Source organism: Glandiceps talaboti, chromosome 14 (genome assembly GCF_964340395.1).
Source record: "Glandiceps talaboti chromosome 14, keGlaTala1.1, whole genome shotgun sequence".
NCBI classification, from domain to species: Eukaryota; Metazoa; Hemichordata; class Enteropneusta; family Spengelidae; genus Glandiceps; species Glandiceps talaboti.
In genome coordinates, this window is record NC_135562.1 from 4,297,858 (window position 1) to 4,322,346 (window position 24,489).

Below are 24,489 nucleotides of genomic sequence, written 5' to 3' on the forward strand. Positions count from 1 at the left end.
TGAATGAACGAATGAATGAATGAATAAATAAATAAATAAATGAATGAATGAATGAATGAATGAATGAATGAATGAATGAATGAATGAATGAATGAATGAATGAACAAATGAATGGATTAATCAATCAATTATTTAATTAATTGAAAAACCTGTACAAATAGGTTTTTTTTTTTATTATAAAGTAGTCATGTTGAACATGAATATGTCTGACATCGAGCCTGAAGAGGGTAGGTAATTAATAAGCGAATGTATAAATAAATGAATAAAGATACGTTCGGACTCGACAATTTTGCGTTGTATGAATAATTGGTGTAAAAATCAACCTTTCGCAAACCTTTATAATTCGTTTGATAAAGCTTGTAGAAACTAGCATATGGTGTAATGATAAGAACTATTTGACATCTGGCAGATAAATATCAATTTAAGTGCTTCACATCATTGTTTGTAGTATTTCATGACATTATCTTGTCTATACACCCATTTTGCCAATAGAGCCCTCTAAATTGTATGATGAGACCAATATGTCTGTTAAACGAGTCTTCTAAATATAGTCATCATTTGTCTCTCACGTGTCATCACGCTGACCTAGAATATATCGTCTTTTGCAAGGCCAGCGTTTCAATCCCACGTTCTGACATTAGACATCTTATCTGTGGAGCCATGAGTTTTATATCTGATGATACTTTTGATCTAAACCATTTATATTCTGTATCTCAGGAAGACAACTGTGTGTCACATCTAAATTTAAATCCTTAAAACAAATTGGTGTGTTTGAAAATATGAATGAAAAAAGGAATGTATGTATGTATGTATGTATGTATGTATGTATGTATGTAGGTAGGTAGGTAGGTAGGTAGGTAGGTAGGTGTGTGTGTGTGTGTGTATGTATGTATGTATGTATGTATGTATGTATGTATGTATGTATGTATGTAGGTAGGTAGGTAGGTGTGTGTGTGTGTTTGTATGTATGTATGTATGTATGTATGTAGGTAGGTAGGTAGGTAGGTAGGTAGGTAGGTATGTATGTATGTATGTATGTATGTATGTATGTATGTATGTATGTATGTATGTATGTATGTATGTGTGTGTATGTATATGCATGCAGCATGCATGTATGTATGTATGTATGTATGTATGTATGTATGTATGTATGTATGTATGTATGTATGTATGTATGTGTGTGTCAGTGTCTGTGTCTGTATTTACCTACATATGTGTTTGAAATGTATAATTTTATATGCAAGTACGTTTTGTGTGAGTGTAGGTTGAAATGTGTATGGTGTTTGTACATAATATAATATAATATAATATATATGTATGTATGTATGTATGTATGTATGTATGTATGTATGTATGTATGTATGTATGTATGTATGTATAAGTGTGTGCGAGTGTGTTTGATTAAACTATGCAAGACTCTCTGCCTATTGTCCATCTTTATCAATTGTAAAATTTAACACCTGTTTTTTTTCACAAATAATGATAGCCAATTCAAATAAATCATCAATAAATCATTTAATAAATATTAACACTGTAAGATATTGGTCTGTATGTACTGATATATATTATTTGCAAGTCATTTCACGACCAGTAAGGGGACAACGTACAACTTCAAGGTAAGTCATGGGTACGTGTGAACGTACTTATATGAGTGATTGTACATGTACCACAAATGTTAGTGTCTGTCTGTCTGTCTGTCTGTCCAGACAGACAGACAGACAGACAGACAGACAGACAGACAGACAGACAGACAGACAGACAGACAGACAGACAGACAGACAGACAGACAGACAGACAGACAGACAGACAGGCAGGCAGGCAGGCAGGCAGGCAGGCAGGCAGGCAGGCAGACAGACAGACAGACAGATAGACTCACATTTGTAGAAAAATCCACAAATGATATTTTATCTTAATTTATCCCTTAGATGATGAGACTTATTATATTCATGGCCGTGACTATCTTGTCGAGTGTGAATTTGGCATATTCGACAGCCCCCTTGCACTTGACACATCCAGATAAACGAATTCCAAACCAATACATAGTAGTGCTAAAGGTAAGCATAACATCCAGATAAACGAATTCCAAACAATACATAGTAGTGCTAAAGGTAAGCATAACATCCAGATAAACGAATTCCAAACCAATACATAGTAGTGCTAAAGGTAAGCATAACATCCAGATAAACGAATTCCAAACCAATACATAGTAGTGCTAAAGGTAAGCATAACATCCAGATAAACGAATTCCACACCAATACATAGTAGTGCTAAAGGTAAGCATAACATCCAGATAAACGAATTCCACACCAATACATAGTAGTTGCTTATCATAATATACATAACATGTCAGCTATCCTTCAATACATGGTCACAGAATGCCCCTTGTGCACCTAATTCTCTGAAAATCTAAGGTCTTACAATCTCTACGGCTTTCCTTGTCCTATTGAAAGAATTAGAGTAATTTGGGGTTCACCGTCTCCTTTACAAGGATGGACAATCATTTTAGGACTATAAATATAGTATTCGGCGGCCATATTGGATTTTAAAATGGCTTAATTTTAATCCTGTTCACATTTATTTCAGTAATGTGTACGGTGACCCCAGAGTTGTTTTATGATATTAACTGAGTTTCCTTGAAGAAAGTTACAGAAAAAATTTAACGTCTTGAGTCCCCCAAATTTACTCTGCAAGTCATAGAGATTTTCGATTTAGTTTGGCCTGCGGGAAATTGAGTTTGTCAGGCGAGATCGTCTGTGCTGGGAAGTATCGTCTGTGCTGGGATTTTTGGACAGAATATTCACTTGCATGTGTTTGAAAAATTGCAGATATTGATAAAATACAAATCGATATAAAATGCTCTCATAATATAATAATAATAAACATTCATATAGCGCCATATATCCACGACAGTGCTCATAGGCGCTTCACATTTGAAATAAATCAAAAGCTACTGCAATTACAAGTATGGCTGTAAAAAAAAAAAAAAAAAAAAAAAAAAAAACCGTCTTGAAAGTCATCAAAAATGCCACCCTATTGAGTACAATGAAACCGACGTCAATTCAATAACATATCAACATGTCACAAAAATAATCTTAGTGTGTACCAGTCTTAGTACATCGAGAAATGATAGCCAGAGTAGTATCACTACAGTGTAAAACCAACGTCCATTCAATACGTAAACTTATCTCAACATGTCACAATAGTTATAGTTTGTGTCTTAGCAAACTGAAACCTTGCTTGCCAGAGTAGCATCATTACACTGCAATGTCCAATAATTTATGTCAACATGTCACAACAATAGTCTGCTATTGTATAGTCTTGCTGCTAGACGTTCGGGCTTTCTTTCGATGCTATAACTATAAGCGAACGAAGTTCGCATGTGAGGGCATGCCCGAACTCGGATGTTCCATCCTCGATAGCGTTGTTCGGCTGTGTGTCGTATTTTATCGGAAGAACATCCGAGGGCTAGCTGATAGACTAGCTATTGTAGTGATATACGCATAAATTACATCATTGGATTGTTTATAAGTTATATCTTAGTGTGTGTCTATCTCAATAAACCGAGACCTGGACTGCCAGTCTAGTATACCGTGTCGTATAGCCACAAGTAAATTGTAGTTAATGATATGCAAGAGACACATGAATATATTTAGGCTCATATCAATAACACGTGCGCCACCACTTTTTGCAGTGACACATATTACCTGTCAACCAGCAAGTATATAGAAAGTTTCTTACATGTATTCATTTTCTATGTACAGGAGCAATATGGTGATTCACGAGACAAAATGATACAAGACCTTAATTCAGACTACGATGTGGAGTTAATTTCAACATTTTCTAACATCTTTTCTGGATTCACCATTTCAATGACAAACGTTCCATTAAAGAAGGTAATGAGAGTAGCTTGCATTAATATTGGCTTGTTTACATACATACATACATACATACATACATACATACATACATACATACATACATACATCTACAGTACAGTGTAGCACATTGCAGTTTACAGTACAGTATAGTACAATGCAGTGCAGTACAGTACAGTACAGTACAGTACAGTACAGTACAGTACAGTACAGTACAGTACAGTACAGTACAGTACTCTGCAGTACAGTATAATTAATTTACTGTATTTATAGGTACTGGAAATGAAAGAAGTAAAGTATGTAGAGGAAAATCAAATTGGCCAGATCACTGCAGTGAAAAGTTGGGGAATAGATCGAATTGACGCAAGGCTTGGTTTGGATGATATTTATAATCCTAAATGTAAGTCAATCAATTACTAACTTTAAAGTATTTCATCCACAACCCTTTTCTTATTCCCCGAGTATAATGTGACTTTTTTGTTGTATACGTAATATTTGATATATAATATATCGATTGGTTACTTCTTGACTGTTATCAATCCTGTTTTGTAGTCGTAAATATGATCAATCGATGAACAATCTGTAATCCGCATTATATTGTTCAATGGAGGCAAGTTAAACTGGAAAAAAATCGTTGTCTGACTCGACAAACATACTAGTATTACAAACTTAAAAAAATTTGCTACATTTCATCGTCTGGCCCAACAAATGTGCACAACGTTGTTACATATCTATTTCACATGTACACAGTAACACGTCGTTATAATAGGGATAAATGGTGATGATCTGTTGAGATGATGGTAGCCCATGTAGAGAAAATGTTATATTACAATGTTTTGTAAGATATTGATCATGCCAGATAATGAAAAACAAGCAGTGATACTGAGTCCGTGCAAGCGCTCCACCACGCCAGACGGTGAAACCAAGTGCTCATCAGTGTTCGGGGTTTTTTTTGGTTTTTTTTGAGTCTCGAGTCAACTGGTAAATATGTGCCAAATTTGTTCACGCGGTCACTGATTGTCACTCTGTACTGTATTTAATGGCTTTAGACAGTGGCGCTGGTGTGGATATATACGTTATTGACACTGGTATTCGCATTACTCACAACGACTTTGGTGGACGTGCTGCCTATGGTTGGGATGCTGTTGATAAGGACATGGAGGTAAGTAAAAGGTCGAGTCTAGCCTTTCTACGGCACTGATCTGTGTGGTGCGGATAGCTTTCATACTGAGGCTCTCTGTAGCTATCTGAGTCACAGATCAGCACCGTAGACAGAGGGCTCGGGCATCACCAAAATTTCCTATTTGGTAAAGAGTGCCAGCCTGAGGGCAGGCATTAAATTATGATATTGCCTGAGCGCATTTGTTATTAATTTGATTACACTGTCCACTCATCATTCGTCCAATCATTCACATAGCTACTCTTCATTCATCATTCGTCATCGAGAGAAAAGTTTCCCTTTGATGATGCATTCGAATTTCGAAATCCAATACGGAAATGGCATTATTTGTAGGAGCTCGAGTGTCCACACATGCGCCCAGATCTAATCTCAAATTCCAGCAAGCAACAAGCTTGTGTGTCTCACTGTAGATACTTTATCATCTGGAACACGCAACATGAAAACATGGATGCTCATAATAAATGCGCAGTGGTCGAAATAGTGCCGGGCATTAGTCTCTGCACGCGCGGGCAATAGAAGATCGTGTGATTCTATTCTGACCAATGACATCTTGTGTAAGAACATCGAGATGTTATAAATATTCATACAGTGTATACGGGTACTGAGCTTATCGGTCGTTATTATATGATGATCGGCTATCAGTGAACAGCTGTTGAATACTTAGTACATAAAGATGCCAATGCTAATATATGTTAATTTATAACTTAGTTGAATGCCGCCAAAATTTAGTGCATGACATTTTAAAACCTGTAACCAGAAGAGTGCTATTGTCTCTTGTACCGTTTGATTCCACGAGGTCAATAAAACTGTCAAAAGCATTGCAGATACATGTATATTGGTATTGTCGATGCCAACACGATACCATCAACAAAAACTAAGGATAGGGTGTTATCTTTGTCACGTTTGAAAAAAGAACAGCACAGGCATTGAGAAACAGCCGCGACAGACAGACAGACAGACAGACAGACAGACAGACAGACAGACAGACAGGCAGGCAGGCAGGCAGACAGGCAGACAGACAGACAGACAGACAGACAGACAGACAGACCCCATTTCATTTGCCCCATCCGGGTTGAGTTACGACTGGTGGGTACGTCCGTCCTGGAAAATAACGGTTCACGTATATTTGGGTTTCTTATGCTAGCATGTACGGCAGTAGTTAAATACGTAAACTTGGTCATTGTAGAAACAGTGACAACTTTTATAACATGTAACATCTTCATCGACTGAAAATGACTTAGTATAACATGTGTCAACTGCTTTGCATTGCATATGTTGTGTATATTGTTTTAGCTATTTAGATCATATTGATAGACTTTACCAAACTACTATTGTATCACTTGGAAATATCACTTGGACTATCTGTCTTTCTTTTCATGAGTTTCTTGGCAGGGTCATATTCAAGTTTTCAACAAATTCTTTGTTTCTGTTCACACATAGTCTGATGACTGCCATGGCCATGGAACCCACTGTTCGGGTTCAGCTGGGGGCACTGAATATGGAGTAGCAAAACAGGCTAACTTGATTGGTCCACGTGCTGTCAATTGTTTGGGTTTCGGACCTGTAGACTGGGTTCTAGAATGTAGGTTGAATTCCATCATTTAATCCACTCTTTCCATTTAGTATAAACCCTTGCTTTCAGCATACCCCCTTCCTTTACCCCTTTCCCCGTTTACTCTCCTCCCAATAGTGTCTTGATCGATTAACATTATAAACATCTACATTCAAATTAATTTCAATTTTATGAATGTTTTGGCAAATACATATACAATTTTCAGTAAGATTTCATAATAACACATGGTAAACATCGTTGCAAAATAGTGAGTTTGGTGTTAGATGCTGTAACAGAAGACTTTGTGCTGATCATCACTGACCCTAGCTACAAAAGTGTAACGTGGGGGTGGGGTGGGGGTGAGGGTTGGGGGCAGAACAACAACTTCAAAGGATACCAAACAGCAACTTCATAAATTCCCACTCCAAATATTGTAATTATCTTATTACTGTAAACTGTGTTTGATTGAAGTCTTCTTACGCGCATGTGGCCTGTATACGGTGCTGGTCTGTACATCCGATAGCTAGACTGGTCTATTGGAGGCACAGATCAGCACCGTCGGCAGGCTAATGCGCATGCTGCTCTAAAGTTAACCACAGCATGATATTTGTATTGATAACTAAAGGTATGGAATGGGTCTACAACGAGACCAGGACCGGACCACGAGCCGTGACATCAATGTCATTAGCATATAACAGAGATCAGGCAATTGATGATGCAGTAGATGTGCTCCACAATGGTGGTGTCCCCGTCATAGCTGGGGCCGCCAACGACGACGAAGATGCATGTGTAAAGTCACCAGCAGGGTCCCCACAGGTAAGTTCATAATATCCCAACATGCATCGCTTATACAGCAAATACGTTATCTGTTTTCTATGACGTCATGTGTTGCGCCAATATGTCTGTCCAAGTTAAAACTGTCTTGCTCGGCCTATTATAGGAAGATTACAATTTAATGAGTGTAAGTCTCTAAATTTGTGTAATTATTACACACAAAAAATGTTTCTAGTATGGAAAATCATTGAATATCACACAACAGAATCTGAACTAACTCTGTCTGTCTGTCTGTCTGTCTGTCTGTCTGTCTGTCTGTCTGTCTGTCTGTCTGTCTCTCTCTCTCTGTCTCTGTCTCTCTCTCTCTCTCTCTCTCTCTCTCTCTCTCTCTCTCTCTCTCTCTCTCTCTCTCTCTCTCTCTCTCTCTCTCTCTCTCTCTCTCTCTCTCTCTCTCTCTCTCTCTCTCTCTCTCAGACCTATACAATCGGTGGTACAGATAACACAGATACCAGGGCGTGGTTTTCTAACTGGGGTGTATGCGTTGATATATTTGCACCCGCTGTCGACATTGTCAGTGCTCACCATCTGTCCGATGATGCTGAAGCGACGATGAGTGGTACTTCTATGGCAACGCCTCATACAGCTGGTATGTATGTCTTATTACGAGGGATAACGACGGTTTACAGATCTCATGTCGTGCAATTTTCATGTTCGGTGTATAGATAAATTAACAAAATCCTTCTGAAACTACACGTAATTGAAATAAAGGGAATGATATATCAAAGTCGTGGTTCTGGAAATAGAAAATACAATTCACTTCATTTAAAAAACGAAAACCATGCCATGAATCAGTCAAACGACTAAAACGATAAATAATCAATCTTTCGGTATGTGGAGATAAGTTATAAATGAATGAATGAATGAATGAATGAATGAATGAATGAATGAATGAATGAATGAGTGAGTGAGTGAGTGAGTGAGTGAGTGAGTGAGTGAGTGAGTGAGTGAGTGAGTGAGTGAGTGAGTGAGTGAGTGAGTGAGTGAGTGAGTGAGTGAGTGAGTGAGTGAGTGAGTGAGTGAGTGAGTGAGTGAGTGAGTGAATGAATGAATGAATGTATGAATGTATGAATGAATGAATGAATGTATGAATGAATGATTGAGTGAGTGAGTGAGTGAGTGAATGAATGAATGAATGAATTAATGAATGAAAGATTGAGTGAGTGAATGAATGAATGAATGAATGAATGAGTGTGAATGCATGCATGCATGCATGCATGAATGAATGAATGAATGAATGAATTTATCTATATGTCAATCAATCAATCAATCAATCAATCAATTATTCATTCTTCAATCATTGTATTATTTTCATATTAATCTTCAACTTTGAGTTGATTTTTTTGACATTTTTGTTTTGACATTGATGACAGGGGCTGCTGCCTTACTGTTGGAAGAGAACCCACTCCTTACCCCAGATGAAGTACACGCCAAACTGACCGATGACTCCACAAAGGACGTAATTTCTGACATACCTTCAGACACTGTCAATTATTTCCTATATGTGGAACCCATAGTGTAGGATTAAGAGAGTTGTTGGCAAAAAGAAATGTACGCAGAAATTAACATTGATTTCTCTGTCATGTCTATTTCATCATAAATTGACATTCAGAAAAATGTTCACTTCATTGGATTATTAGAATAAACTGTGTTAATTAGCAGAGTCGATATAAAACGTAATAAAATCTGTGCAAACACATGTTGTCTTATACGTCATAATTTCGTTCTATCACGTGCTGCAGAAGAAACCTTTGAGGACTAGTGTAATAGGAAAGGGTAACCCCCCCTCTCCCCCCAATTTAGTTAGATTAACCGACAGCGATTAGTAGATTACAAGTCATCCGAATTAAAAAAAAGAATTTAGAGATGTAAATTCACTTTTTAAATCAGCAATAAGAACGGTTTCTTGTGAATCATAAATTTTCGAATCCGTATTTCGCTCTGTATGAATAAGTTGTTTATTTTTTTCTTAAACACTAAACCTGGAGTCACATTATTGTGTTACATCCACATATGAAAATTCCACGAACTGTTTCGGCACTATAAATTATCTATTCAACACTGGTTTCGCCACAAAACCTTTTTAAAAAAAAAATAAAACTGGCTCGCTAGTGTAAGATTAGATAATTTGTTCGTCATTTTACTGATGAAAGTAGCCTTAGGAATCTAGGATGTGGAACAGTGATGCAGAAATGTTTACCAAAAACTGGAAAATACGCAACAAGCTTTAAAGGTCGCAATTAGTCCAACTTGGAGTTGATATTTCCGAAGTCGAATCAGAGCCTGTGGCAAAGGTATTGTGGTGATGACGACAGTTTTGAGTATTTTTTGAACTCTTTTTTATTTGTAACGTATTACCCCCCAGCCGGCCACACATGTGTTATTCAGAGCAAACGCGTGTATTGAAAATTGCCCTTTACAACCTATGTCCTACCCCTGGCTATTTTGTAGGTCTTTGAGAGTAGAACGCATACATACCTCTTTCCACTTGCGCCATGTCTTAGGTACGTGCGCCAGAGTAATCAAAGGTTATTTATTCATATATTTACCAAAGTCAAGATAGCGTTTATCTCGATCGGGATAATTATAGGGATATATACCTGACTGGTGAATGTGAAACAATGCAAGTTGTCTTAAAGTTTTTTGCTAATAATAGAGAACTGGCGATACAGTATATTTTCAAATATGAAATTTATCTCAGCTTAACTGAAGTGTTCAATTGTGACTCAACAATCTTCCTGTTCGTTATATGTTATCCTAGTTGTGTGTGTGTGTGTGTTTGTTTGTTTGTTTGTTTGTTTGTTTGTTTGTTTGTTATAGTGGTCTGAGTATTTACCTCATTATATTAGATAAGAGGTATCACGATATGGATATGTGTCCGCGGATAAACTTCGACACGTGTCAGAGCATAGATCTCCCCTCCAAGATCCATGGTCGGAGTTGTAGAAGCGCATATATATATCCATAGCTAAGGCGTAAAAGTGAAGCTACCACTTCTGGAAGTAAAGTAATCGTTGAAGAAGTTGAACGACACATGGTCTGAGCACAGGGTACAGACAAATAATCAATTCTGTTCTCCCGGATTTCTGATATTACTTTCTCTATATTTCAATAACATATATCCACCTTTACTATTGTTTCCTCTCACTGTTTTTCCATATTTCCTACTTTATATCGCTGTCTTTTCAGAGTTTACCAGCTTTGCATGAATTAGTATATTGCTAACCCTACAACAAACTCACTGGCTATTTGCACAATTAACACATTACGCAGTGAGTGTAAACATCTACTAATCCGAGTAATGGAAGGATTTCGTAAACTCTGATAAGACCATGATAAAGTAGGAAATGTGGCAAACAGTGAGAGGAAACAATAACTATGGTGGAATTAAATAAAACTTTATTTGAAATATAGCGAAAGTAATATTAAAAATCCGGAAAATCTGGAGAACATAATTGTTTATTAGTCCTGTAACTTGTGGTCAGAGGTGTAATGTGCTCACAAACTTTGGTCCCTGGATACGCAAAAGATTAATCATTAACCCGGCTTAAGAATAAGACAAGAATTAAATCCTCTGCAAAATTTTAAGAGGATTACGTCACCTCTATTATCTTGTCTGGGATTACATATTGTCCAGTTTCTGACGCGGTGTCGATGTGGCAGCGTTCTGTGTAGTGGTCTGAGAAATAAGTGACAAAAATTCATCTCCAAAAATTGGCACAATGGAGTGCAGAATTTACGTTGCGGTTGCCAGTGTGCTTTTGTTGCAGATTTCTTCATCAGTGGGCCAACGGAGACGACCAAGTGTGGCAGAAGTGAAAGGTTGTGTCGAGTTGCAGGATTACTGTTACCGTACCGATGTGTGTGCGTATGTGTTTAATATCCCAGCCAATGCTGACGGCAGTTGTACCAGCCTCCAAGATACGGTAGCAAGTGTGTCTTACATTGAGGGGAATATAGAGTTACTACGGTTTCATATTGGTGATATTAACACACAAATCGCTATACAGAACGCTGATATGGACGAATGGCAACGTTTGATGCTGGACCAGGTGTACGAGAGAAAGCAACAAGACGAACGCATTTCTGGTGTTGAGGGCAAAATTGAACAAGATTTTACCGAAATACGCACTCATATGGAAATGTACAAGGAAGATCTACAAGCGTTGAACTCCTCTCTATATATCGACCAACAGTCTAAGGACACGTCTGTGAAAGGAGATGACCTTTTACAGTTGGTTTCTGAGGTAAATGCAATTAGAAACGAAATGGAAGAACAAAGAAAAGTCATCGAGGAACAGACAGAAAAAATAAAAGTACTGCAATCAGAAGTCGAAATCTTGAAAGTCAGCCAGGGTAAGATTTATGGAGAGAGAGAGAGAGAGAGAGAGAGAGAGAGAGAGAGAGAGAGAGAGAGAGAGAGAGAGAGAGAGAGAGAGAGAGAGAGAGAGAGAGAGAGAGAGAGAGAGAGAGAGAGAGAGAGAGAGAGAGAGAGAGAGAGAGACAGACAGACAGACAGACAGACAGACAGACAGACAGACAGACAGACAGACAGACAGACAGACAGACAGAGCGAGTGAGAGGGAGAGAGTGAGAGAGTGCGAGAAGGAGAGAAGGAGAGGGAGAGAGAGAGAGAGAGAGAGAGAGAGAGAGAGAGAGAGAGAGAGAGAGAGAGAGAGAGAGAGAGAGAGAGAGAGAGAGAGAGAGAGAGAGAGAGAGAGAATAAAGCATAAACAATCATCTGAAATTCACGATGGATATCATAGCAGCTGCTGATTCCGTATTTCCCGTTTCATACTATGTAATGCGATGTATGTCAAAATATTAACATTTCATTTTTATTCATTAATCAGGGTGTAACCTGGAGTACAACATTGATCGACCTGGTGGGGATATGCCGGACGTACCACCACAGATGACCTCTAACCCCGTTGAGTGTTGCATCAAATGTAAAGATACACCAAAATGTAGAGGATTTGCCTATCAGACTGACACTGGATTATGCTACCTTAAAAATATGAAACCTAAGAAGGAGAGAGGCAAACCGAACGCAGTTTCTGGAGTTGTGATCTAAGGTACATATATGGTTCTAATCGTTCATAAATTCCACAGGGGGGGGGGGGGCTCTAGACTGTAAGGTACACCGCGTTGTTCAGACTGTACAAATGTACCCAATTTCCCACATCAGCAACCAGATTTGGTTGCAGCCAATCAAAAATCACTATGTTGTAATAGGTATCAAACTGACCATGACGTTAGCCTTGCAATGCTGGTTTATAAGACCAGTCACCTAATCTACGTCAATAGTAAACACAAGTTTCCTTGCCGAAGTCTAGTATTTTATCAAGTACAAACAAGTATCACCATAACAACAATCGTTCTTAACATCAGAAGCTGAAACTATTCTGTCTATTTTATTTTTAATCTACACACTAGTAATGACCTCTGTTTGAACTTCTAATCACAAGTTCAAGGCGTGGCCTAAATCCCTTGGTCTAGCAGGCGTAATAGTCCCATAGAATAATGCAGACGATGAGTGCTAGCTGATAGCGTGGCACGAACGTCTGTATCTTACAAACTAAGGGGGCAGGGACTGGACTGAAAGATCAGCCGTTGTTGGTACTCTTCTCAAGCCTTTTAAATTTGACAAAAGGGTATGAGTGATAAGGAAGGTCCTGGCGACGTGTTTTATAGTGGTTCAGACTTTATTTGTCACGTTTATGAAATACCGAAAGAAACAAAGGAACACACGTACAACTCTATCCACATTGACACAAATTGTGGATGTGATTCAATACTAATACTCGTGGTCTATTGTATCCGTAAGTAGTAACGAAACATATTGATATCATAGTGCCATTTAGGATCAGATTTATGGGTGCGGACCCCCAAAAAGCAGTATGATGGATTTAATGTACCATATTATGTGTACTGCTGCACAAACACCGTTACCCACAGGTGATTCAAGGAATATGATATAGCGAGTAAGCTGTACGTTGTATCTGACAAAAGTTTCAAAAAAGTTCCACTTACAGCTTTATCCAACGAAAAGTACAATGCCTTTTCTCTGTTCCATAAATATGTCTCCTTGTATTGATCCTCATCGATATTCAATATAAATTTATAAAGTAAATATTTTGTAATTTAATTTTAAACTTAATTGCATAGATACGTGAAACTTGGTAGTAATGTTATCATTCATATCTGTCATGTTTGCCAATACGTGTATTGCTATTTTTTGATTGATTGATTGTTTGTTTGTTTGTTTGTATTTTCGTTTGGAACTATTTCTTCAAAAATCGTCGTATTGATTAACCATAGACAGTGGAGGGGAGTCTCCCCTCCACTGTCTATGGATTAACAAAGGCCAAGCTCTGCCTAATTATTATCGAGTTAGTCTTTTTATCTTCTTGTTATCTATCTATCTGACCCTGTGTTATCAGATTCAAAATATTGGCATTTGATCTTTTTAGTAAATCGCTCGGTATTTATCAATTAGCTTGACTTAGATTACATGTATTAACATGTTCGTTGCATCACAGGTCATACGGTCATTGAAAATATGAGGCCACAAAGCCTTTACGTCACGGTAACTTCAAGAGTGTTGGACCCAGTGTCCCGCTCAAGAAGTATTCTACAGCGTGTAGCAGGTTACTGTTCACAACCAGACAGAAACCAATAAGATATTTAAACTGTGCTCGCTGAACCACTTTAACATAGCTAAATCACCATGATCACGATTTATTTCTACACTTAGTCTCGGTTACCCAATTCCCCTTTGAGGACATAACTCCCCATGGGTTATGCCCTCAACGGCAAGAGGCTGGGTAACTGAGACTGCTCAATTTCTACACGGCATAAACCATACTGGAACTAGATGAAGACATGCAGGCTCCAATGTTTTGATGTCTGCATTCAATATCGCTATCTTAAAATACAGCATATTGTGCATTTTCTTATTGGTTTATGCATGGTTGTATTAACCAGTGAGTGAACAAGAACTTGCAACCCAGTGTGCCTGTATTTACTTTACTATGACTCTATGAGTGTGATTACAGTCTGAAACTAAAAATTGTATTTTCTACTTTTACTAACACCTGGTGCTATCACCTAACATGTAAATTATGCAAATATTCAGTTGCTCCAATCATAATCTTCTCTCTATTATCTTTCAGCCAATGACGAAGTATGGTTCAGTGTTACGTTGATGTTATTCCTCAGATATTACTTGGTTACCAACCCATAACATACTTAATGGTGGACGTTCTAGTCGTCAGCTCTCAGCGATAAAATAGTGCTTACTGCACACCAGTGACTCTTTATATTGTATTCCTGCATAGGACGTACCCTAGTACTATAATTGGTGCACGTTCTACACACATAGCGGATCCGGAGAGCACCACCATCGTCTGTATAGTATGGATGACGCTTCGCATCTCCTCTCCATATGGAATTTCCCATTGCAGTTGAATTTTTCTTATATTTTTAGTACAAATTCTTTGAACATAACACATACGTTTTCCTGTGAACTTTAGTAAAAAATATGGCTCATTCTGATGCACGCTAGAATGTGGTGTGGAGATTTTGGCCCACTCCTTTCCACACCATGCAGTAGGAATGGCGTGTACCCAAAATTCCAACATGACTACCTTCCATGCTAAATGCACCTTGGGGGCTATTTTCTCTGAAAATTAAAGTTATGTTCATCAGACTTTGCCATATGAAAGTGTGTTTCTGGTCCTTTTAAAATAATAAAAGAAATTCGGGGTCCACCATGGTTGCCTTTCAAATAAGCTCACACAAATCTATAATCGTTTAAGTTGACACAATATTTGGGAGCCATCTTATCGTCATAATCTAAATTAGTTGATTTTGTTATCATTTTCAAAGTTAACTTCCTATTCAATTGATATTAATTGGGAATGGGTCGGAGGTTCTTGAACGAAGTAACAGCGAAAAGTTATTTTTTTTTTATTTCTTGAGGCGCATACTTTCACAGTAGTTTTGGTGATGATTTATATAAACAAACACGTGTATCATGTGTTATATACATAACCCTTATTATATTCAAAAGAAATGTGCAAATATAAATACAATTTGTATGTTATCATAAACAGGTGTAGAATGTAAGCTACGTCGTTTCGTTCCACCCTCGTCGGCCTCCCCTCTCCCTTGAGAGAATTGACCGATGTGTGAGGGCGCCCTGTCTCAGTGTCACCTACTTTCCAGACTAAAGTAGGTCATTTTGATAATTGTTCAAACTCCCATGATTGTTCTATAATTTTGTAGGAAGAGCTCAGTTGTTGACACGTTCACTTGCAAAGATTTATTTCTTGCCTTGTTCAAATATAGTGTACAATAAAAAGATAATGAAAATTGACGATGATAGTTTATTTGTTTTGTCATATTCTTAATTTAGATAACTTACATCAGTGACAAACACTTAGAAATAAATTCACACATAATAGTTGAATTGGTTATACATACATACATACACACAAACGCACACACACACATACACACACACACACATACATGCACACACACATACACACATACATACATACATACATACATACATACATATGTTTAGTCATTATGGGCGGATGGTTAGAGTGGCTGGCTTGGAATCTGCAGGTTGCAGGTTCGAGCCCCATTGATGCTGTTTGTTTCTGAGTGGCTAAAGTCCTTGGGCAAGATTTGAACCATGACTGTGCCTCAGTCAACCCAGCTGTACAATTGGGGACCTGGTAGGATAGAGGTTGCAATGTGAATGCTTTAATCCTATGTGCTTATAAAGGCAGCAATGGATTGTATGCTCCCCAGGGAGTTGAGGAAGTATAAAGGGCCATTGTGCCAATATAGATCCAAGCCAGGGGTAATAATTGTAAAGTGCTTTGGGCAATTTACAGTATCAAAGATTCGGTGTTGAATGGGGCCAAAATCAATGAAAATTGGCAAACAGTTACTGCATCATCGCAAACCACAGCCTGTTTTACAGCAACGTTCTTAACGAGCCTCCCACAGGAAATGTAGTGGTAGAAATAATAACTCTGGTTTGCAAGAATGAGTTACTATTACTGGGGCTTTAAAACACACACCAAACTTAAATGATAAACAAAGAACACTGCAAATTCCAGAAATATTTCCATTTATTATGTGATGGCACACACTCTTTTCCCTGCCACAAATCGCAATGTTGAAGGTACCTTGACAATAGCACCTCCAGCATTAGCTAACTAAAAATGTATATCTTTTGTTCTTATGGCAGCACATTACATCAATAGACATTCGTATAGCATTGGGGAAAATTTTAGTCCACAGATGAGTTGATAAAATGACACTGACTTTATTTGAAATGCATGTCAATAGCGATTGTGATTCATGTAAGAAGAGGCAGAAAAGAATGCACAAAATGTAAGTATACTATTTCCGTGTTGCCATTGCGGCACAACTTCAGGTGACAATATTTCATTCCTTGTGTTTTGTTTTCAATTTTTTCTTGTCTTTCTGTTTGTCTTTGTGCTTTTTCTTCTTCTTAACTATAAAAAAAAGAAAAATAAACACACGATATTATTGCATGCGATATACCAGTGATAATTTGCACTGGTGTACACATACCATTGCATTTGCACTGCAGTACAATACTACAAAATATTTGTTGAATACAGTTAACATATGGCGTAACAAAATATTGCTCTTTCACTAGGGTGACCCTATTTTTTTCTTCTCTTTCTCATTACCCGACCGACGTAAATTTTCAGCTCCGACAGCAAAATAATATTTGTTTCCCCTGCCCTTAATATTTTGCAGAACAGCACCCTCTCTGGCAAGAATAAGCAAGTGTCAAGGTGGCAGTGATGACACTTGTTCATGAACAGTGCATCTCTTTCATGATGAAAGTTCTTCAAGTAGGGGGGCTGGGCTGAGGAAATGCCAATTGTGTAGAGAAGCTGGGAAACAGCCTGTTACCAGGAATCCAATAAGAAGGCACTTACCCATGTGATATATGCAAATATATGTAAATGAAAGCAAATACATGCACAATTCATTCAACTTACTCTGATGATCTTCCTGTGTTATCTTGTCTTCTGTATCTTCTGCTTTTCTTTTTTTGCTTCTCTTTTTATCTCTTTTGTCTGCTTTTTGCTTCTCTTTCGAACTTTTGTCAGATTTTTCTGATGATTCCACCTGCCTCTCTTTGTTGTCTGTGTTAACGCTTTCCTTCTTGGCTACCTGAGGTTCCTTTTTCTTGTGTTTTCTAGGCGCTATGGCTACACATGTAAGCCGAGCTGATGTGTTGACTTCTGTTAGTAGTACTGGGTCATTCCTTGCCTATAACATATCAATATTTACATTTAGTTAGTTACACTTCTCTTTGTTTCATCCCCATTTTAACACCATGTCTCTTACTTTCATCAACAGTACCCATTACATCAATATGTGTTCCACTACCCACAGAATGCACCTCAGCAATACTTTTTTAAAAAATTATTGATTCTAGGAAAAGTCCAACCTATTATCACATCAGATAAAACAAACAAATCTAGTCATCATACACATTTTTATAAACATTAAAATAATATAAAAATTTAGTTATTTTAGAATCCAATATGGCCACTGAATCCAATATGGCCACTGAATCCAATATGGCCACTGAATCTAATATGGCCACTGAATCCAATATGGCAACTGAATCCAATATGGCAACTGAATCCAATATGGCCACTGAACACCATTGTTAACTTTACAAGGAAACAAAAGACTGAAAATTTTTGGAAAACAACATGGTAAACTCCAATTTTTGTTTCCATTATTTCAAAAGGACCAAAAGGACAAGCTTTATTATGGACAGAATTGAAGAAGTTTGAATTTTAGGAACATAAGGCAATACCCGTGATTTCAAAACTGTGTGAAGCTCACTGCACTTTAGTGTCATATGCATCTCTCTCATATTTCTTCTAAGACTCTAGATAAGTTAGAGTTTTGTCTTATTTTGTTAATATTACTGACTTACCTTGTCTGTATTAACAGCCCATACTTTGATATAGCCATCACTTGATGCAGACACTAACAATTTGCTATTTGTGGCAGTACTTCTTGGATCAGAGACAGTCTTCAAAGATTTCACTCTGTTTAGTGATTATAAAATATGGTCATAGAGTTAGAACAAAGTTTAATTTTGTACCTGCATCCATTTGTAGTCTGAAATAACGGAATTGTATATTTTTATTATGCAGAGTCACGAAGGTTGAATGGATGAATGGGAATATTGCAGGTTCAAGCCTTGCCACTGCCATTTGTTTCAAGCAGGTCAACCTGTTAGCATTGATTTGTCTTGTCAACAATCCTTTAACAAAATGACAAATTCCATAGTTACAGCTGATACTACGATGTGACAGAAAGGTCAGCTGATTGTAGATGTTAGGTATTGAGAGGACATTGCTATTCTGATGAGGATTGTCGACCAAGACATGTCAAACAATGCTTAAAACTAGAACTACTTGTGAATTATAATTTGTGTGAGCCATTTGATCTACCAAGCTGATCAACATCTTTGGTCAAAAGCTACAGTTGATAAACATCTTACCTTTTACTGTGTGCTTCAAATTCACTGAGGCAGCTTTCTTTTTGAATACTAAATAACTTAATGCTTTCGCTGTCACCTGCAACAGCTACGATATCTTCCTACAGGTACAAACAGTTTCAAAGGGTAAATACAAACTGTATGTTAAGAAGCCCTCACGGCATATAAACAAGTATATAAACTTGATTTATGGTAAGACTCCCATCACAAATAGTTAAATATTAAACGGTACTAGTATCTTTGCTATGGGCTATTGCATCATGGGAGTCAGCAGAAATAATGTGTTCAAGTTGCACACTTTCATGATGTTCACTGTAAAACAACTCACATAAATATTCAATACTTTATGAATGTACATAAGATCACCTTGATGTTTCTCTGCAATCATGGGTTATTGTGGGTGATGTAAAATCATGAACTGACTCTCCAGAACCAATAGTTTATGAAAATGTCTCTATTTCCTGGAGTGGTGTTCCCCTTTAAGTGCCATAGTAAAACTGATAAGCTGGTTTCTGGGTTGCCTTCAGATTGGATATGTTAAATACACTCCCCATCAGGGGGACACAACTTAAATGAATGACCAATCACTGAGAATCATGTCACCAACTGACAGTGGCACTACAGTTCGTCCACATACATTCACACTCACAAATTTATACTTCTAGTCCCGACTTAAACGTTTTCTTGCATCAGGACTAACCTAGCCAGATTCTGGATGAATTTAAACTGTTTACACTCGTTTTTCTAGGTTGGGATAAGACCAAAGTTGACTCAAAGGTGGCAGTGTTTGCAGTGTGGATCCCCAATATATAAAATTATAGTTTGTTTTCTAATTGTAATGCTCGGCAGTACAGAACATTACAGTACAGTACAGTACAGTACAGTACAGTACAGTACAGTACAGTACAGTACAACACAGCACAGCACAGTACAGTACAGTACAGTACAGTACTATGCAGTACAGTACAGTACAGTACAGTACAGTACAGCACAGCACAATACAGCACAGCACAGTACAGTACAGTACAGCACAGTACAACACAGCACAGAACAGTACAGTACAGTCTCTTGCAGTATGTACAATGTAATGACATTGGAATTCTATCACACATGGTATTATCAAGCTAACAAAACCTCATCAAGAACAACACAACTTACCGTAATAAACACAAGTGCAAAGATTCTTATGCCTGTGTCAAAGGAATGTACAACTTTAGCACTCTCCAGGTCATAGACATCTACCTGTTTATCTGCTGCTACTATGTAACAATTCCCACTTGGTGAAAATTGGATTATTTCTCCAACTGTAAAAACAAGAAGAATCCGAATCTATGTCAACTGACACATTCACATTGTCACCATCAATGATAAGCTCCACATTACTGTTACAACCAAGTTGACATGCAACTTTCATTGAATGTATTGTCGATAACATCTGTTATTATTATTATTATTACAATTATTATTATTATTATTATACATGTAGTTATTTGTAATTCTCGGTACCAGTGATCCCTCTAAGTTTCTGAGACTGAGCAACTTAAGTTGAAGAAAAAAAAATGGAAAGGGTGACATGGCACAGGTTTCACCATCATTTCCACTAACCTTTCTTTATATTTGTAATATAAGCTGTTCTTCCAATTATAAGATTCCATGTTTTCAGTGTTTTATCTTTTCCGATTGACATCGCCAACTTTCCGGATGGGTGGATAGATAGAGATACCAAACCATCCCTGGAATAAGACGTGTAAACCATAGGAAATGAATGAAAGAACAAACAAATGAATGAATGAATAAGTATGTGTGTGTGTGTGTGTGTGCGTGTGTGTGTGTGTATGTATGTATACATGTATGTATGTATGTATGTATGTATGTGTGTGTGTGTGTGTGTGCGTGCGTGCGTGCGTGCGTGCGTGCGTGCGTATGTATGTATGTATGTATGTATGTATGTATGTATGGATGAATGGATCAACAAGCATGTGTGTGTGTGCATGCGTGCGTCTGTGTGTGTGCATGTGTGTGTGTGTGTGTGTGTGTGTGTGTGTGTGTGTGTGTGTGTTGGAAATGACAAGGAAGTCCGATTATGTGATAATGTCTATACTGAATATTTCAAAAACCCTCTTTGATTCTTACCTATGACCTTTCAAAGTCTTGAGACATTCCCATGAACCCGTCTTCCATAAACACAATGTTCCATCCTCACTACCACTGAGTAAATGTGTGTTGCTATAGAAACCAATACTACTCACTGATCCTGTTTATATAGAAAGGAGAAAATTTCATGTTGGTGATATCAATAAACTTACATGTACAATATACATGACTGTTGATATAACTACCATGGTGTCAAATACATTTTGTCAGTCATCTTGGTAGTTTACCCTGTAAATACATGCCATCAATGCCTAATAATTTTAAACCTGTAAATTTGCTAGTGACAATCACATGAATCAAAATTGTGGTACAAACTGTGGAAAGCTGAAGACCCATTACCCCCAAACCCCCACCCTATGTACCCCTCCCATACATGCACTTGTACAAGTACCCTGTGTGTCCTATACACATCATGGGGTTCTCGCATATCATTACATGTATTTCAATACATCAATGCATGGTGATGTGGGCATAGTATTGATTTTTGAACTGTACATATTATTGCATGATCCACAGTTGTATATTTTAAAAATAAAATTTTCTGTTTTGGATAAGTAATAATAACAGAACCACATGAAGACTAAGTTCCAGTGTGGGTTGTTGAGGTACATGTATTTGTTCTCATGCTTACAGTGTTTTCTGCTTCATTTTCCCTTGTTACAGTATCAAAAGTATGACTGCAGAGAAGACCACTAGCACTCGTGCACATACTCTGGTGATTATTACATATGTACCAGAGATTACTTACACTGGTGCGAACACATATTACACTGTAGTAGTATTTTTACTGCAGTGCAATACCGAAAATATTGTTGCATACCTGCATGCAAATGACATACAAATGAGGACGCGGTTGATCACTACACACAAAATCACATGATTGCTGTATGATTTTTATGGAAATTTGCCATTTCAGATAAACATATGTAATAATAACAGAACCCCATGCAACATGAGTTCCAGTGTGGGTACTTACGGGTATTTGCACACATGCTTGCAGTGCTTTCTGCTGCACTTTCATGAATGTAGCAAGTGAAAGTAACAGGCACAGAGAACACTGCAAGCACTCATGCCAATATCTTGAGTATGCCACACTTGCACTCACGTGTCATGGGGTTTAGCTATAATATCATCTTACCTTCATGTTGCATCAAGGCACCTATCTCTCTCTTCATCTTCAAATTATATAGCTGTATAGTTTCATCTGTACTGCCTGAAGCTAAATGTGTATCACTCACTGCTAAACACCTGATGCATCCTGTGTGGGAATGCTCTGTAAATCGAAGCTTAAATTCAAGTTTCTGAAACGAGAAAGAAAGACAAAATATATATCAGGGATTTGAGCCTTTCAGTTGCAAATAATATTGCTAACATTTGTTATTTCCTTTGATGGAACCAACTACATATACAGGATGACAAGGCCTGAGGAGAACCTCACATATGTGAGACGGAAATAGTAAGAAGAGGAAAATACAAATATATGTCTTATGAAGTTTAGATAAGGCTCAGATTGAGCACCTCTTTCAAATTTTACATAAATTTACAATTTTGACATTACTACTACTTCTAAACATGTGTTTTTTAAAACTTTGTGTAAAATCAGAATAAAATTAACAGTCATTCTGAAACTTGGCATCACATCCGTGTAACTTTGGGTTTTAAGACAACAGCACCATTTCTTGTAGTCTTGACAATGACAGTAATAAAACCCTTGTTTGACTGGTTATCATTGGAGGTTATTGGAATTTTCAGACTGAAAAACAATGCCAATGTCAGATACTATTTCAAAGGTCATTTTTTTAGCTGATTTTAGTTGTAATGCCACCTTTTCAAATGTTCTGAGGGGCTGAAAATTTAACTCTATACTATGGTTCTCCAATCCTAATATTGCCTACTACTGATTTAAACAGTCTCTTGTGAACAAACATTACGTTTACTTTGTGAGCTAAGAGAAGAAGTTTTTATTTCACATTTCTTGTTCAATTTCCAAAATAAACCTACTTTCAAACCAGCTCCCGGTGTTGTAACCATAGATGTGATATGATGAGCAAACAGACTAGCAGTTTGGTAACAGATTCAATATCTGCTTGTTTCCTGACATATGTTTGAGAATACAATATAACATTGACATATTTGGCTGATAATATATGAAAGGGGTAAAATGAAATGGGTTACTAGGATCATGCCAGTTTAAACACTGGATTTATATATATATATATATATATATATATATATATATATATATATATATATATATATATATATATATATATATATATATATATATATATATATATATATATATATATATATATATATATATATATATATATATATTACGCTCTGCCACTGCGGTATAGAGCACTGTCTTAGCAGATTGATACTCACCGAGTTATATATATATATATATATATATATATATATATAATATATATAATATATATACGGTATGTGTATATATATCCATATATCCATGTTGTGTGGGCTTACACGATTCTAGAAACCTGTGTTGTTTTACCTGATAATATATGAAAGGGGTAAAATGACACGGCTTTCTAAGATCACGCAAGTCCACACACTGCGGATTTATATATGTATGTGTGTGTGTGTACATTGAATATATGATATGTGTATATATCTGCCATGTGTGGACCTACACGATCCTAGAAACCTGTTATTTTACCCCTTTCATATATTATTGGCCAAATATGTCAATATTATCGATATTTTATTGTATTCTGAAACGTACCTCGCTCGAGGAAAGTGCATGTGGTCAACACATGGTGGCTATTCATTAAACAGCTAACTTTAACTTAAACCATGATGCTTAAACCTTTCATCTGTTGTAAAACTATTACTTTTCACACTGTTACTCGTACACTACAGAACCTGCTTTTAACTGGTGTATCTTTCCAAACTCGGAACCCGTTTATCATTTATTTATAACAAGAAATAGATGGACCATGGATGGAACGACGTCCATCAGCTGGGGCATTCACGAAGATCACATGAATATATTGGATTCTGGAAATCGTGAATAAGCTACATCTGAGGAACAACCACAATACAAGTCTCGATATCAAAGAATGGCCAATACTAAAGAAATGTGTTCATATGAACTTCAATATCTAAAACACACCTTGTTGTCTGATAGACGCAATTCATAACCAAGTAAAACCTGTTCATAACAGCCGGCCACAACATCGTACACCACATTGCCCTCCATGTTGTTTTAACTACACATAAAGTTCTGACGTCACAAGAGGTACACATATAACACCTTCATATAATTTTTTAAATGATCTTCAAA

The 24,489-nt window shown here is 37.1% G+C and overlaps 2 protein-coding genes across 2 annotated transcripts; one reads left to right on the forward strand and one right to left on the reverse strand.

The window, feature by feature from the left end:
- The first annotated feature begins 1,946 nt into the window (after window positions 1-1,946).
- On the forward strand, window positions 1,947-8,960 carry LOC144445840 (alkaline serine exoprotease A-like). The gene is made up of 8 exons (XM_078135482.1): window positions 1,947-2,054; window positions 3,762-3,893; window positions 4,149-4,275; window positions 4,925-5,037; window positions 6,496-6,637; window positions 7,233-7,423; window positions 7,856-8,027; window positions 8,812-8,960. Exons 1-8 carry the CDS (start codon window positions 1,947-1,949, stop codon window positions 8,958-8,960), a joined length of 1,134 nt encoding a protein of 377 aa, XP_077991608.1.
- Window positions 8,961-16,581: 7,621 nt separating this feature from the next.
- On the reverse strand, window positions 16,582-24,405 carry LOC144445897 (p21-activated protein kinase-interacting protein 1-like). The gene is made up of 9 exons (XM_078135538.1): window positions 24,319-24,405; window positions 22,318-22,480; window positions 21,159-21,279; window positions 20,631-20,758; window positions 20,184-20,329; window positions 19,029-19,126; window positions 18,456-18,570; window positions 17,500-17,773; window positions 16,582-16,980 (listed from the first exon to the last, which is right to left on the reverse strand). Exons 1-9 carry the CDS (start codon window positions 24,403-24,405, stop codon window positions 16,910-16,912), a joined length of 1,203 nt encoding a protein of 400 aa, XP_077991664.1. The 3' UTR covers window positions 16,582-16,909.
- Window positions 24,406-24,489: the final 84 nt, after the last annotated feature.

Excerpts from the sequence above, each read along its gene's own strand:
- LOC144445897 (XM_078135538.1), bottom strand. The coding sequence starts at position 24,405 with ATGGAGGGCAATGTGGTGTACGATGTTGTGGCCGGCTGTTATGAACAG. Across the intron at positions 21,280-22,317 it reads TGCCTTGATGCAACATGAAG|GATCAGTGAGTAGTATTGGT; the intron begins GTAAGATGATAT and ends CTATATAAACAG. Across the intron at positions 20,759-21,158 it reads AAGACTTTGAAAGGTCATAG|GGATGGTTTGGTATCTCTAT; the intron begins GTAAGAATCAAA and ends GTCTTATTCCAG.
- LOC144445840 (XM_078135482.1), top strand. The coding sequence starts at position 1,947 with ATGGCCGTGACTATCTTGTCGAGTGTGAATTTGGCATATTCGACAGCC. Across the intron at positions 5,038-6,495 it reads CTGTTGATAAGGACATGGAG|TCTGATGACTGCCATGGCCA; the intron begins GTAAGTAAAAGG and ends GTTCACACATAG. Across the intron at positions 7,424-7,855 it reads CACCAGCAGGGTCCCCACAG|ACCTATACAATCGGTGGTAC; the intron begins GTAAGTTCATAA and ends TCTCTCTCTCAG.